The sequence below is a fragment of the Apodemus sylvaticus genome, chromosome 22, assembly GCF_947179515.1.
Source record: "Apodemus sylvaticus chromosome 22, mApoSyl1.1, whole genome shotgun sequence".
NCBI lineage: Eukaryota > Metazoa > Chordata > Mammalia > Rodentia > Muridae > Apodemus > Apodemus sylvaticus.
This window is the reverse complement of record NC_067493.1, coordinates 35,193,965-35,208,707: the sequence shown is the minus strand read 5'-3', so window position 1 is coordinate 35,208,707 and position 14,743 is coordinate 35,193,965. Positions and strand designations below refer to the sequence as shown.

The 14,743-nt window shown below is 56.2% G+C and overlaps 2 protein-coding genes across 7 annotated transcripts in view; one reads left to right on the top strand and one right to left on the bottom strand.

Annotated features, from left to right (window-relative positions):
- The window catches only part of Gtf2ird2b (GTF2I repeat domain containing 2B), a 37,322-nt gene extending 29,880 nt beyond the window's left edge, over positions 1 to 7,442 (top strand). For 3 of the 6 annotated variants that reach the window (XM_052168625.1, XM_052168624.1, XM_052168626.1), the window contains one exon: positions 27 to 2,067. In XM_052168625.1, coding sequence (XP_052024585.1) covers positions 27 to 1,603 — 1,577 coding nt within the window. In that variant the 3' untranslated portion in view covers positions 1,604 to 2,067. Of the gene's footprint in view, positions 1 to 26; positions 2,068 to 7,298 lie in introns of those variants that run through there. The other 3 variants (XM_052168629.1, XM_052168627.1, XM_052168628.1) reach the window with 3 other exon arrangements.
- Positions 4,007 to 14,335, bottom strand: Ncf1 (neutrophil cytosolic factor 1). The gene is made up of 11 exons (XM_052168630.1): positions 14,220 to 14,335; positions 13,100 to 13,180; positions 12,262 to 12,337; positions 11,966 to 12,131; positions 11,211 to 11,266; positions 10,398 to 10,520; positions 9,994 to 10,101; positions 7,437 to 7,554; positions 6,321 to 6,428; positions 5,772 to 5,917; positions 4,007 to 5,588 (listed from the first exon to the last, which is right to left on the bottom strand). The coding sequence occupies exons 1-11, from the start codon at positions 14,289 to 14,291 to the stop codon at positions 5,470 to 5,472; spliced, it is 1,173 nt and encodes a 390-aa protein (XP_052024590.1). The 5' UTR covers positions 14,292 to 14,335; the 3' UTR covers positions 4,007 to 5,469.
- Between the last annotated feature and the right edge of the window lie 408 nt (positions 14,336 to 14,743).

The window sequence follows — 14,743 nt, the reverse complement described above, 5'->3', positions numbered from 1 at the left end:
AGTCACCCTTCCATGTCTCTATAAAGTGGGGAAACGGAAGATAGACCAGGAGGGCCGCGTATTTCAAGAAAAGTGGGAGCGAGCCTATTTCTTCGTGGAGGTGCAGAGCGTGCCCACATGTTTGATCTGCAAGCAGAGCGTGTCGGTGTCCAAGGAATACAACCTGCGGCGCCACTACCAGACCAACCACAGCCGGCACTATGACCAGTACGCGGGGCCGGCGCGGGAGGAGAAGCTTCGAGAGCTGAAAAGGGGGCTGCGGAAGTATCTGCTGGGGGCCTCGGAGATCGTGTGTCCAGAGCAGACGTTCTCGAAGGCCACTCCACCCACGAACTCCGTGGTGCAGCCGGTGGACGATGTGGCCGGGAGCTTGTGGGAGAAGTTACGACAGAAGATCCGCTCGTTTGTGGCGTACTCCATCGCTATCGATGAGATTACGGATATCAATGACACCACCCAGCTGGCCATCTTCATCCGCGGCGTCGACGACAACTTCGACGTGTCCGAGGAACTTTTGGACACTGTGCCCATGACGGGCGCCAAGTCCGGGAATGAGCTATTCCTGCGCGTGGAGAAGAGCCTCAAGAGGTTCGGCATCGATTGGTCCAAGCTGGTGAGCGTGGCCTCCACGGGCACGCCCGCCATGGTGGATGCCAACAGCGGGCTGGTGACGAAGCTCAGAGCCAGGGCGGCCTCGTGTTGCCAGGGAGCCGACCTCAAGTCCGTGCGCTGTATCCTTCACCCGGAGTGGCTGTGCGCCCAGAAGCTACGGATGGGCCACGTCATGGACGTGGTGGTAGACTCGGTGAACTGGATCTGCTCCCGGGGCCTGAACCACGGCGACTTCACGACCCTGCTCTACGAGCTGGACAGTCAGTACGGCAGCCTGCTGTACCACACGGCCCTCAAATGGCTGGGCCGAGGGCTGGTGCTCAGGAGGTTCTTCGAGTCTTTGGAGGAAATCGACTCGTTCATGTCTTCTCGGGGCAAACCTGTGCCCCAGCTGAGCTCCCGGGACTGGATCCTGGACCTGGCCTTCCTAGTGGACATGACGACGCACCTCAATACACTGGATGCCTCCCTCCAGGGCCATTCACAGATCGTGACCCAGATGTACGACTTCATCCGGGCCTTCCTAGCCAAACTGTGCCTCTGGGAGACGCATCTGGCCAGGAACAACCTGGCCCACTTCCCCACGCTGAAATCGGTTTCCCGGAGCGAGAGCGACGGCCTCAACTACATCCCCAAGATCGGAGAACTGAAGGCCGAGTTCCAGAAGCGCCTGTCAGACTTCAAATCGTGCGAGAGCGAGCTCGCCCTGTTCAGCTCGCCGTTCTCCACGGCGATCGACAGCGTGCGCGAGGAGCTGCAGATGGAGGTGATCGACCTGCAGTGTAACACCGTGCTGAGGACCAAGTACGACAAGGTGGGCGTCCCGGACTTCTACAAGCACCTGTGGAGCAGTTACCCCAAATACCGCAGCCACTGCGCCAGGATGCTGTCCATGTTCAGCAGCACCCACATCTGCGAGCAGCTCTTCTCCATCCTGAAACTGAGCCGGAAAGAGGCGCCGTGGGGCTCCGCGCTGCAGGGAGCACCGTGAGGGAGCACCGTGAGGGAGCAGAGGGCGGGAGCCTAGAATCCCAGCACCAGGAGGCCAAGGCAGGAGGATCTGAGTTTGGGGGCAGCCTGGGCTACCAATCAAGACACACACACACACACACCCATTTCAATGAAGAGAAACTGCTGGAAGGGAAAAGGAAGGGAATCTGCCCATTCCTCTGTATGGAGACCTAGAATGTTCCAGACCTAATAGGCTGTGAGACCAGAACAACAGGCTTAATATTAAACCTCTCGGTTTAATAAAAATAACGTTCCTCCTTTCCCTCATTTTGAGAAGGAATCCTAATTGACAGATGACCTGTTCATGACCTTTGACCCCTGCCTGTAGTTCGGGAAAGCCCATTAACTGTCGTAGGTCCAGTTGCTGGCCCCTCTTGGCGTGACGACACGGCCCGTGCCACTCCTCCACACTGTACCGTTTCAATAAACCCACTGTGAAAGATGTGTGTGTGTGTCGAAGGGTGTGCACATACACAGGTGTCTCCGCATGGTGCCAGCCTGTGCCCCGTGGTCTAGTTAGCTTCCAGGTTTAAGGATAAGCAGGCGTCTAGAGACACCGTCCCGTATTCTGCGTGCCTGGAGCTAGACAGGTCAGGAGCGAGATGGGAGATCCAGAGGGACTAACAGGATTTATCAGACAGGTAAGTTGAGGCTTAAAGGCCGCCTCCTCCTTCCTCTTCCCTCCCCCTGTCTTCCTCCCTCCTCCTCCCTCCTCCTCTCTTCTTCCCTCCGCTTCCCTCCTTCCCTCCTCCTCCTTCCTTCCCTCCCCCTCCCTTCCTCACTCCTCCCTTCCTCCCTCCTCTTCCTTTCTTCCTTTCTCCTCCCTTCCTCCCTCCTCCTCCCTTCCTCCCTCCTCCTCTCTTCCTCCCTCCTCCTCCCTTCTTCCCTCCTCCCTCTTCCTCCCTTCCTCCCTCCTCCTCCCTTCTTCCCTCCTCCCTCCCCCTCTCTTCCTCCCTCCTCCTCTCTTTTTCCCTCCTCCTCCCTTCCCCTCTCTTCCTCCCTCCTCCTCCCTTACTCCCTCTTCCCACCTCCTCCCTTCCTCCCTCTTCCCACCTCCCTCCCTCCTCCTCTTCACTCTCCCTCTGTCCTCCTTTCTTCCTCTGTCCCTTCAAGACAGTATCTTGTTTCGCAGACCAGACTGACCTAGAAATCTAGATCCTCCTGCCTCAGCCTCCAGTGATCTGAGATTACAGGAATACTCCATGACATCTACCTCAGATTCCTTCTCTACGCTGGAATGTGATTTGAGACCCTGTGGGAACTAACAAGTACAGTCACTGTGGAGAGAATGGGATATGGGATGTTCTTCAGTAACTATGGCAACAAGAAGTCCGTGGCCAGATAAATGGGGAGGAGACTGGACTGGGGGCTTGTTGGTAATTTGTTGCTGTTCCTTCAGACCCGGCATTGATGTCCTCCAGTCCAAGGTTGTGGGGGGCAGGATGACCCAGACAAATCCAACTCAAGAGGATATACCCATCTAACTGGAGTGCATCCAGGTCACACACCTTAAAACATGGCCCAACTAGCCAGGCATGGTGGCACACATCTTTAATCCCAGCAGGAGGAGGAGGAAGAAAGGAAAAAATGGGGCCCAAAAAACCATGTGCCCATAGGCCCGAGTCGGTGCAGGCCCAAATGGCCTCTGCCTGCTTCCTGATAGGTTTACCCTAAGTCAACTGCCTCCATTTCCTGGGCCCTAGGTCCTGTCTCTGATCCTCAAGCCCAGAGACACTGGAGTAAGCCCAGCACTGTATGTGCACTCAGAGAGACGATGGTCGACAGACAGGGCCGCCTGTCAAGCTGGCCGCCGTGGGCGTGGCCTTTGCTCCCTCCTTGGCTTCCCTGCACACACAGGCCTTCGGGCAGCCTCCCAGGTCAGCACATGACAGGAAACACTAAGGCCGGTTCAAGGCAACATCCGCAAAATCAGAAAGAGAAGCAGCTGTGGGGTAGGGATGGGCACAGCTGAGATTCTAGGACTCAAGGACCGAGACAGCAGGAGGAGGAGCTCGAGGTCATCAGCCAGCACCTAGGGAGTTCGAGGCCAGCCTGACACACACACACACACACACACACACACACCTGTCCCAAAAGGGGAAGACATCTCATCAGGACTTCAGGAAACAGACCGCAAAACTAAAATGGTGCACACTTGTAATCCCAGCACTCAGAAGCCCGAAGCAGGAGGATGGACGACGGCCTGGGATGCACAGTGAGGCCTGTTTTCCAAGGAGAAACGTGGTGAAAGTATTTCCCCTCTGGAGCAGCTGGAATGGCAGAGTCTGCAGTGCCAGGCCCTGTTACGAGTTGCCTTTTGCCAGATGTATGGCTTAGTTAGGGTTTTTATAGCTGAGATCAAACACCATGATCCAAAGCCAGCCAGGGAGGAAAGGGTTTATTCGGCTTACACTTCCACGTTGTTCATCACTGAAAAAAGTCAGGACAGGAACTCAAGCAGGGCAGGAACCTGGAGGCGGGAGCTGAAGCAGAGGCCATGGAGGGGCGCTGCTTACTGGCTTGTTCCCCACTGCTTGCTGGGCCTGCCTTCTTACAGAACCCAGCAGCACCAGCCCAGGCTGGCCCCACCCACCATGGGCTGGGCCCTCCCCCACCAATCACCAAGAAAATGGCCTTACAGCTGCATCTTATAGAGGCATTTTCTCCCTTAAATGTTTTCAATGTGTATTTATTTTATGTGCATTGGTGTTCTGTCTGCATATATGTCTGTGCGAGGGTGTCAGATTCCCTAAAACTGGAGTTACAGGCAGATGTGACCTACCCTGTGAATGAGGGAAATTGAACCCTAGTCCTCTGGAAAAGCAGACAGTGCCCTTAACCACTGAGCTGTCTTTCCAGCCCTGGGGAGGCATTTCCTCACTTGAGGTTCCCTTTCTTAGATGACACCAGCTTGTGTTAAGTTGACATAAGATCAGCCAGCACAGTTTCTTTGCATTTGGGGATGGAAATACCAGCAAGGTCTTAGAGACAAGAAAGCAATGAAAGTATTGGGGATTATCCACTAATGGTGGCTGCTTTCAGCCCCCTGAGACTCCCTATGCGTGGTTATGCTGTGGGACGGGGTGGTTTGAGACAGGATCTCACACTAGCTAAATCTGATCTCAAATTCCCTACATGGCCCAGGCCCATCTTGAACCTAACAGCAGTTCTCTTGACTTTGGGCTCTGAAATTACAGATGTGAGCCTGTCTAGACCGCCCAGATGCTGGGACACTGACACGCCCAATTATGGGATGCTGGGAACAGAAGCCAGGCCCCGGTGCATGCTGGTCAAGCACTCTACCTACTGGGCAACATCACGAGCCCTTAGGACAGTTCTTCTCAACCTTCCTAATGCCGTGACCCTTAACACAGTTAGTTCCCAATGTTGTGGGGGGCCCCCAATCATAAAATTAATTTAATTGCTACTTCATAATTCATTTTGATACTTTTATGAATCGTAATGTAAACACCTATAAAAATAAATATCTGTGTTTTCCAATGGTCTTAGGCAACTTCTGTGAAAGTCTTTTGACACCCTCCCCAAAGAGGTCACGGCCAACAGGTTGAGAAACACTTTCCTAGGGCGTTCCCAAGGCACTGCGCCTTCTGCAAACTTGTCCCGTGGTCGAGGCTAAGGCAGCAGGTAATCGGGCCTTTTATGTCCCTGCAAACTCCCGCTAGCAAAGCTCACTGCCTTCCCTCATTGTAGCAATACCGGTAGAGATTAACCCAGCCCTGTCCTTTGCTGCAGAGTCTCAGTCCACTCCAAACATTAAGGCAGGGGAGGAGTATATACGAGTATATACAGGGCAAGGGACAGGGCGCCTTCTAGGGCCGCCGCCCCTCACACAGCAGACGTCAGCTTCCGCTTGGTGCTCTCCGTGCAGCGGTGCAGGATGAGGTCCGAGCTGGGTCGCGGAGGCACCGCGGGCTGTGGTTTGGCACGCGGAGTCGATGGATTGTCTGCAAGCCAAAGCCGTGGGACCATCAGAGACCTCCAACCTCCCAGTTGTAGGCTGCTTGCGGGTTCTAGTCCTGATCCGACCTCTAGGTCTCGGCCCGCCCCTTGGAGCCGGAGCCCTAAGAACTTACCTCCGCCCTCCAGTCCCGGCCCTGGCCCAGGCCCCGCCCACCTCTGGCGCTCACCCTTTGTGGCAGCCGTGCTCTGCGGCCCGGGTCGCCCCGGGCGTCTGCGCTGCTGCAGGAATCGGACGCTGTTGCGGCGATAGGTGTCCTGGCTGAGGCGCGTCCGAGAACGCTGGTGGATGCTCTGTGCGTTGCGGATGGTGGACCTGGCCCAGCAGGATGCCAGGTGTCAGTGCCCCGGAGTCACTGCCCCCGGGGCACGGGTGGACACCCCTGGAACCTCAGTGGGTTCAGAGGGACTGGCAGCCCTCAGGTCCTAAGCATATATGTAACAAGGTGGCAAGAGAACCTGCAGGAGCTGTGGGGCTCACAGATGCTACCCAGCCTGTTTCCCACACCCACTTTGGCCGTCAACATGACCCATGCTTTGGGCTGCCCACAGCAAGACCATCCCCCAAGAGATCTAAGCATCTCCAGGCACCTCACGGGGTCAGTCCCTGACCTTCCCCTCCATCACCTCCAACAACAGCGAAGGCATAGCACTAAACCTACCCAGCCAGAAACCTCCTCAGGTCTCCCTCAGGCCTGCCCCATCAGGCCCTGTCTCACCTGCGGGGTGGGGCCCCGCGGCCTCGGATCCGTCGCTGGGCCTGGGTTATCTCCTCCCCAGCCTTCTGCAGATACATGGATGGGAAGTAGCCGGTGATATCCCCTTTCCTGAAAGACGGGTCACACTGGAGGCTCAGGCAGTCACGCGGGGTGTGTGCACAGGGCTGGGGGCCTCACCCATGAGGAACAGTGCTAGCTAAGAGGTTTCAAATGTCCCCAGCTGAAAGGCGGAGCTGTTTCCTCATCTCTGTCAACCCAAGCCTCTCACCCCCAGCCCTGGCCTCATCTGGGCGGAGGAAGGAAGTTTGATGGGCATCTTGCAGGTGTGAACTGTGACACCTTTAAGAGTCTTAAGTGCCGGGCGGTGGTGGCGTGCACACCGGTAATCCCAGCACTCTGGGAGGCAGAGGCAAGCGGATTTCTGAGTTCGAGGCCAGCCTGGTCTATAGAGCTAGTCCCAGGACAGCCAGGACTGCACAGAGAAACCTTGTCTGGAAAAACAAAGACAAGGCTGGAGAGATGGCTCAGCAGTTCAGAGCACTGTGTCTTCCAAAGGTCCTGAGTTCAAATCCCAGCAGCCACATGGTGGCTCACAACCATCTGTAATGAGATCTGACGCCCTCTTCTGGGGTGTCTGAAGACAGCTTCAGTGTACTCACATATAATAATAAATAAATCATGTAAAAAAAAAAAAAAGAAGGGGCTGGAGAGATGGCTCAGCGGTTAAGAGCACTGATTGCTCTTCTGAAGGCCCTGAGTTCAAATCCCAGCAACCACATGGTGGCTCACAGCCATCTGTAATGAGATCTGATGCCCTCTTCTGGTGTATCTGGAGACAGCCACAGTGTACTTACATATAATAAATAAATAAATCTTAAAAAAAAAAAAGAAAAAGAAAAGAAAAACAAAAACAACACAAACAAAATCGACCATCGTTTTCTTTCTCATTTACACTCTTGCTTTCATTTTGTTTGTTAGATTGTGGAAGGTCCTGGAGGTGAAACGCCGTGGATAAGGACAGAAGACTCCAGAAGCACACAGCCAAGTCGGCTCAGAGCCCAAGTAAGGTCCCCGGAACCCACTCAGAGAGATGGGGGAGGGGCGGATCTCTCCTACCTGACCACCCACCAGCCATCCAGGAGCTTGTGAATGACCTCGATGGCTTCGCCCTCAGACAGGGACACTTCATCCTCTTCCACAGCAGCGTACGCTCTGATGGTTACGTACAGTTCACCTGGTGCGCGGACGGAGGAGCAGTGAGTGAGGGGGGGAGAGCCTACTCGGCTCTCGGCTTCCTCCGCCTGTCAGCCACCACCACGAGCACACAGCCGTCTCCTCAGGCCCCTCAGAGCTAGTCCTTCTTGGTTTCCCTTTCTAAGTTTTTTGTTGTTTTGTTTTGTTTGTTTTTCGAGACAGGGTTTCTCTGTGTAGCCCTGGATGTCCTGGAACTCACTCTGTAGACCAGGCTGGCCTCGAACTCAGAAATCCGCCTGCCTCTGCCTCCCAAGTGCTGGGATTACAGGCGTGTGCCACCACTGCCTGGCCATCTCCCACCCTTCTTTTTACCCTTTCCCCTGCCTCCTTTTCCTTCTCTCCCTCTTTCCCTGCTGGTATATGTGATTGCACCAGGGCCTGACACATTCTGCAGGAGTCCTACCTTTGGGTACCACTAATCCCCTTAATGGGGAATTCTAAGCAGCCGTGTTACCACTGAGCCACGCCCCCAGCCCCTCACTGGGGGATTCTAGGCAGGGGCTCTACCACTGAGCCACGCCCCCAGCCCCTCCCTGGGGGATTCTAGGCAGGGGCTCTACCACTGAGCCACGCCCCAGCCCCTCACTGGAGGATTCTAGGCAGGGGCTCTACCACTGAGCCACGCTCCAGCCCCTCCCTGGGGGATTCTAGGAAGGGGCTCTACCACTGAGCCACGCCCCCAGTCCCTCCCTGGGGGATTCTAGGCAGGGGCTCTACCACTGAGCCACGCCCCCAGCCCCTCCCTGGGGGATTCTAGGCAGGGGCTCTACCACTGAGCCACGCCCCGGCCCCTCACTGGAGGATTCTAGGCAGGGGCTCTACCACTAAGCCACGCCCCAGGCCCTCCCTAGGGGATTCTAGGCAGGGGCTCTACCACTGAGCCACGCCCCCAGTCCCTCCCTGGGGGATTCTAGGAAGGGGCTCTACCACTGAGCCACGCCCCCAGTCCCTCCCTGGGGGATTCTAGGCAGGGCTCTACCACTGAGCCACGCCCCCCAGCCCCTCCCTGGGACATTCTAGGTAGGGGCTCTACCAATGAGCCACGCCCCCAGCCCCTCCCTGGGGGATTCTAGGCAGGGTTCTCCCACTGAGCCACGCCCCCAGCCCCTCCCTGGGGGATTCTAGGCAGGGTTCTCCCACTGAGCCACGCCCCTAGCCCCTCCCTGGGGGATTCTAGGCAGGGGCTCTACCACTAAGCTACACTCCTCGTGGGGGCGGGAGGGAGGCAAGGGACATCCTGGTTAGGTATTTTTGTCCCAAGCTGTCATCTGGGAAGTATAACCTCTATTGAGGTTTCCCCAGAATGCACCTCCATCAGCGTGGGCTATAAGCACGTCTGTGGGGCATTTCCTTGGTTAACAGATATGAGAGGGCTCAGCCCACTGTGAGCAGTGCCATCTCCGGGCTGGCAGCCCTGGGTTGTGTAAGCAAGCAGGCTGGACCAGCCAGTGAGCACGCTTCCTCCGTGGCTTCTACTTGAGTTCCTGCCTCCAGCTACCTGTTCCGAGTCACCTCAGTGATGGACCTGTTACCTTGAAGTGTAACATAAAATTAATTAGACCCTTTGCACCCCCAACCTGCTTCTGGTCATGGGGGTCATCACAGCAATAGAAAGCAACGTAACACACCCACACGCCAGTGCACACACGCACATGCATAGCACATGCACATGCACGCATGTGTGTGCACACACCACAGACAACGCACACATGCATGAACACATGTGTGCACACACATCACAATATTTTTTTTTAAGCAGGGTGTCACTACATTGCCCAGACTGGGACATGCTCTGCAGCCTGCCTGAGCGGTCCTGGACTTGAGTTCCTCCTGTCTAAACCTCCTGAATAGCTGAGGTGACAGATGTGCCCCACCACACCCAGTGGAATCTCTCAGTCTTAATGCATGACCAAAAAAAATCCTGCTTTCAAACTCAGTGCAGACCATTCAAGCCCTGGAGGTGCCAACTTTACCCTTGGGGGCCATGCCAATGCCACCTCCTGGAAGCCCTCCTTCCCAGCCTTTGTCAGCTCAGCTTTCTGTTCCCCGTCCCCTGTTGCCCTGGTACCAGGCTCCACATTGCTCACTCAGTCCTGGCCGCCTTCTCTGTGTCCCTCCGCTCTGCCTCTACTTTTCTGACCAACACCTGCCTAGAATCCTCCAGTGAGGGGCTGGGGCGTGGCTCAGTGGTAGAGCCCTTGCCTAGAATCCTCCAGGGAGGGGCTGTGGGCGTGGCTCAGTGGTAGAGCCCCTGCCTAGAATCCCCCAGGGAGGGGCTGGGGGCGTGGCTCAGTGGTAGAGCCCCTGCCTAGAATCCCCCAGGCCTACAAGCTGAAAACAGTGGAAGAGCTACTGGTTTCTTCACATCCCTGAAATCTCTTTCTCCACACCCCATATTGCCTCAGAGGGCAGGAAGCACCTTCGTAGTTGGGGTCCGGGTCCTCCGCCTCGTCGGGACTGTCAAGGGGCTCCAGATAGGATGCAGGGACCCAACCTCTCTTTGTCTTCATCTGGCAAAACCACCAGCCTATGTGGGGGGGGGGGCAGAGGGGAAAATGAGGGGTGGTGCCTGGCAGCCTTCCTCATCCCTGAGGGTGGAGACACCCAGTGCTCACCCTCACCGATGTCCCCAAACTCTACACCCAAATCCCGCCCCAGGAGCGCGAGCTCAGAGCCCTTTGCTGTGAACATATGGGACAGCGCCCCTAGAGGCAATCTAGGCACAGCATAGGGCTGAGATAGAGGCCAGACGTGGCTTGGGCCCCAGCGCAAACTCAAGGGTTACATATGTCCCCCCAAGCCCAGGGGTGGCGGTGGCCTGACCGCTCTCGCTCTTCTCCACGACGTCCACCACGTCTCCAGTCGCCACCGTCATCTCCGTCCTCGAGCTCTTCTCGTAGTCGGCGATGGCCCGGTAGGTCTGAAGGATGATGGGGCCGGTGATGTCTGCACAGAGGGAGGGCGGGGAATGGACACGGCAGGGAGGGCAGCCCCCGCGGGGCGGACACCAAGGAAAACACGGGCAGCTCCCCAGCTCCAGGCTCATGGAAGGTCGCACGGGGCATGAGATCAGCCGAGCTCATGGTGGCCGCCCTGCATGTACTGAGTACCTAGCACCTTTCACACAAGGAAGGTGCTAAGAAGTGTGCTCTCAGTAGATGAGGTTAGCACGCTCCCACAGCGTCTCTGTGACTTTCGAATGCATTGTTCTGAGACAGGGTCTCACTGTGTAAGTCTAGCCGGGAACTCACTCACCACTTAGATCAGGTTGGACTAGAATTCATGTAGGGTGCCTCTACCACCCTAGTGCTGAGACTCAAGGCACCACTACACCTGGCCCTGTTTGTCTTTTGAGACAGGGTTTCATGTAGCCCAGGATAGCTTCAAATTCACTGTGTAGCAAAGGATGACTTTGAACTCCTGATTTTCCTGCCTTGGACTGTACTGGTGAGGACAACCCCGAAGCTCCTCCTCCTCCTCCTCCTCCTCCTCCTCCTCCTCCTCCTCCTCCTCCTCCTCCTCCTCCTCAGTGTTGTGTCCCCACAATCCCACACTCGACGTCCTTGATTATGTCCACAGTAACTGAGTGCCCCCCACCCTTGGGCACCCCTGTCCCTGGGCACCCCTAGCTCTTACCAGCTACATTACTCTTGCCATCTTTGGGCATCAGGTATGTCTCTGGCTTCTTCACCCTGGAGAAAGAACAGGCAATATGGAGCAGACCAGAAGGGAAGGTGTCAGGACACCTGCAGTAGGACTTCCCAATAGAAAAAGAAACCGGAGAGTGGGGGATGGGGGCTGGAGAGATGCCTCAGTGGTTAAGAGCACTGACTGCTCTCCCGAAGGTCCAGAGTTCAAATCCCAACAACCACATGGTGGCTCACAACCATCCATAATGAGATCTGACGCCCTCTTCTGGTTTGTCTGAGGACAGCTACAGTGTACTTAGATATAATAATAGAAGGAAAGAAACAAACAAACAAACCAGGGAAAGGAAGGTCACCACAGAGAGAAGGTATCCACTGGCCCAGTCCTGGGAGTAGGGAGGGGACCCAGATTGTCTTACAAATGAGGGGATTGTCTATGCAGCCAAATTTAGAGGTGGGCACACACACAGAGTACTGCAAACCCTAGGGAGGTGGCAAAGCCAGCCCATCTCTGCCAGATAGATAGAGATTCTTGGCCTGGGAGGGGCTCCCAGGAGCCCCCAGGGAGGTCCCTTCTGGCCCCTCTAGAATGCGCCATGGTGACATGAGTCTGGTAGAGGTGATGTTGGCCAGGTCCCAGGGCACAGGTTTAGGGAAGTCCCTCACCCTCTCTGAACTTGGGGCTCCCCCACCCTCTGTGCATTCTGTCCCCATGTCCCCTCCCCCGGGGAGGCGGCTACGCACTGGCTGTCAGTGGGCAGCTTCAGGTCATCAGGCCGCACTTTGAAGAAGTCCAGCAGGTGCGGGCAGCGGGAGATCTTCACAGGCAGTCCCATGAGGCTGTGGAAGTACTCGGTGAGCGTGCCCTGGCGGCTCTCTGCGGCACGCTGCCCATCAAACCATCTGGGTGCTGGGGGAGGACCGGAGAGCCATGAGCGCACTCACACAAGTCCAGATGTGTGTAGAAAGGGGTTTGGGAGAGCAGAGGGGGGGCCCCAGGCTCAGGGGAGCCCACTGAGGGGCTCAGGCCATGCTCTCACCCGGGAGGTGCGGGATGACTCTGTTCTCCTGGTGGATCTCGCCGGCCTCGATGGGGAACATCTCCTTTAGCGTTTTCTAGATAGAAGAAAACCTGGGCTGGGGCGTCACCGGGTAGAGTGTTTGCCTAGCATGCATGCGGTCTCGGGTCCCACCCCGAGCATTGCATAAATGGGGCGTGGCGGTGCACACACTCCCTTGGGAAGCAAGGCGGGAGGATCAGAAGCACAAAGGCATCCTTGCAGTGTAGCGAGTTTGAGGTTAGTCTTAGATACATGAGAAAGAAAAAGGGAGTGCCCCAAAAGAGCGTGTCCCAAAAGATCTAAGTTGGAGCTGTTCATAACACTCACCAACTCACCAGGAGGGGAAGCCACTGGGTCACACATGTCCCATTGAAATAAATTCTCTTTCTTTCTCTCCATCTTGGTCTGTCTGCTGTCTGTCTGTCTGTCTGTCTGTGTGTGTGTGCGCGCGCACGCTTACGTTATCTGTTTTTCCCTCTCATTTATTTATTTATTTATTTATTTATTATTTGGTTTTTTTGAGACAGGGTTTCTCTGTGTAGCCCTGGCTGTCCTAGAACTCACTCTGTAGACCAGGCTGGCCTCGAACTCAGAAATCTGCCTGCCTCTGCCTCCCAAGTGCTGGGATTACAGGCGTGCGCCGCCACCGCCGCCGCCGCCACCACCACCCGACCATTTATTTATTTTGAGACAGTCTCCCTGCATAGCCCTGGGGGGAAATCACTAGGTACCCCAGGCTCAGATACTGCTGAGCTCTGAGGTCCACAGAGGCAGAGGCAGAACTGCAGCTAGAGCCCGCACTTCCCTCAGCACTCACGTGGAACTCGTAGATCTCGGTGAATTTTCTGTAGACCACCTTCTCCGACAGGTCCTGCCACTTAACCAGGAACATGTACACCTGAGGGGCGTTAGAGCCGAGAGGGAGGGCCACTCAGCGCCCACGAGGGCCGTGCTGTGCCCCTGGGCTGCCTTCTAGCCTTGGATGAAGTCTGAGGGACTGTGGTGAGGCAATCTTTGGGAGTTTTGCTGCATTGTGAGACTCTGTCTAAATCTAAGCGCAAAGGCCTGTGATTGTCTCCGGGGGAGGGATGGACGACATGAAAGAGACACCCAGGGTGACCAAGGTCCCCTCTTCTGATGTGGCTTTGGTTTACAAAGTTCTTCACTTACTGCGGAATGACTCAGAATATTTATATTTAGAGAGGGAGGGAGAGACTCAGTTCTGACGGCTAAGTGTCCCAGGTAAACACCTAACGAGGACTGGGTGGCATCGTCTCTGGCCTGCCTTTGATCTTGCAGAGCCAGTGACAGAGCCTGGATATATAGACAGATATTCCTCCACCTCATCTCCCCAGGGAAAGGGGAGACTTTGTCCCTCCTGGTGATGTCACCTCCTAGGGATCCAAACTGAAATGTAACCAACATCTTAGAAGAGAGACAAAAAGCCACCGTCTCCAGGCCTCCTGCCCTGCACGGCCTCTCCCGGAGCTGACTAGACAGAAAGGTTTCCTGGGAGGAGTGGGCCTTGGTCCTAGGCACTAAACAGAGGGGGTGGCGCTCGGGATGGGTGGGGGCTCAGTGTGAGGACAGAGAGGGAGCAGCTGGGACGGTGACAGGGAGGGGTGTCTGCCCACCACGGCAGAGTCCTTTTCGGACACCCAAGAGAAGCCTGATGCCCAAGGAAAGAAAGAGCCTTGTGCCTGAGAGGTCCTCACTTCCATACATCTTCCTCTAGTCCCCCTCCTCCCATATCCTTCCCCTGGTCCTCCTCCTCCCATATCCTTCCCCTGGTCCCCCTCCTCCCATATCCTTCTCCTGGTCTCCCCCTACCCTCCCCTGGTCCCTCCTCCCCCTCCCATCCTTCCCTGGTCCAGGCGGTCTTTGGGTAGCACCATGGTGACAGCACCGTCCCCACAGGACACTCTTAGGCAACTCACATAGTGCTGGCTGGGGACAAAGCGCTTCTCGAAGCCCAGGAGGGCGATATGGCGGATGAAGGTGTCTCCCATGGCTGGGCCTTGGCTGGGTCACTTCTCCTTACAGCCTGGGCTGGGCCTTAAATACACCAAAAAGAAGAAGTGGTTTCTGTTGCACGTGGGCGCGGGTGGGGAGGGCCCAGGAGGCCCTGCCTTAGTCTTTCACTTTCTGGGGATTGTTGAGCTGCCACTGAGTGGGGCAGCCTTGGGCACTGAAGTGCCGAAACCCTGCTTTACCTACGGCCCAGGGCCCAGCCCCAGGCACTTGGATCTCACCCCAGTTCTGAACCAGCCCACCTGCTCCCTCCCAGGGCCTTTGCACCAACTCTGGCCTCCCTTTCTCCTCTTCCGTCTCTCCTGTCTGTATCTTCATACCTCACACAAGACAACAAGCTTGGGGCTGGAAAGATGGTCAGCGGTTAAGGGCACCGTCTGCTCTTCCAGAGGTCCTGAGTTCAATTCCCAGCAACCACATGGTGGCTCAC

What these genes read in the sequence shown, in the direction of transcription:
- Ncf1 (XM_052168630.1), bottom strand. Translation starts at nt 14,291, where the DNA reads ATGGGAGACACCTTCATCCGCCATATCGCCCTCCTGGGCTTCGAGAAG. An exon ending in TTGTCCCCAGCCAGCACTAT is followed by an intron (nt 13,181 to 14,219) that starts GTGAGTTGCCTA and finishes AACGCCCCTCAG; the next exon opens with GTGTACATGTTCCTGGTTAA. An exon ending in CGCGGGGCCCCACCCCGCAG is followed by an intron (nt 5,918 to 6,320) that starts GTGAGACAGGGC and finishes CTGCTGGGCCAG; the next exon opens with GTCCACCATCCGCAACGCAC.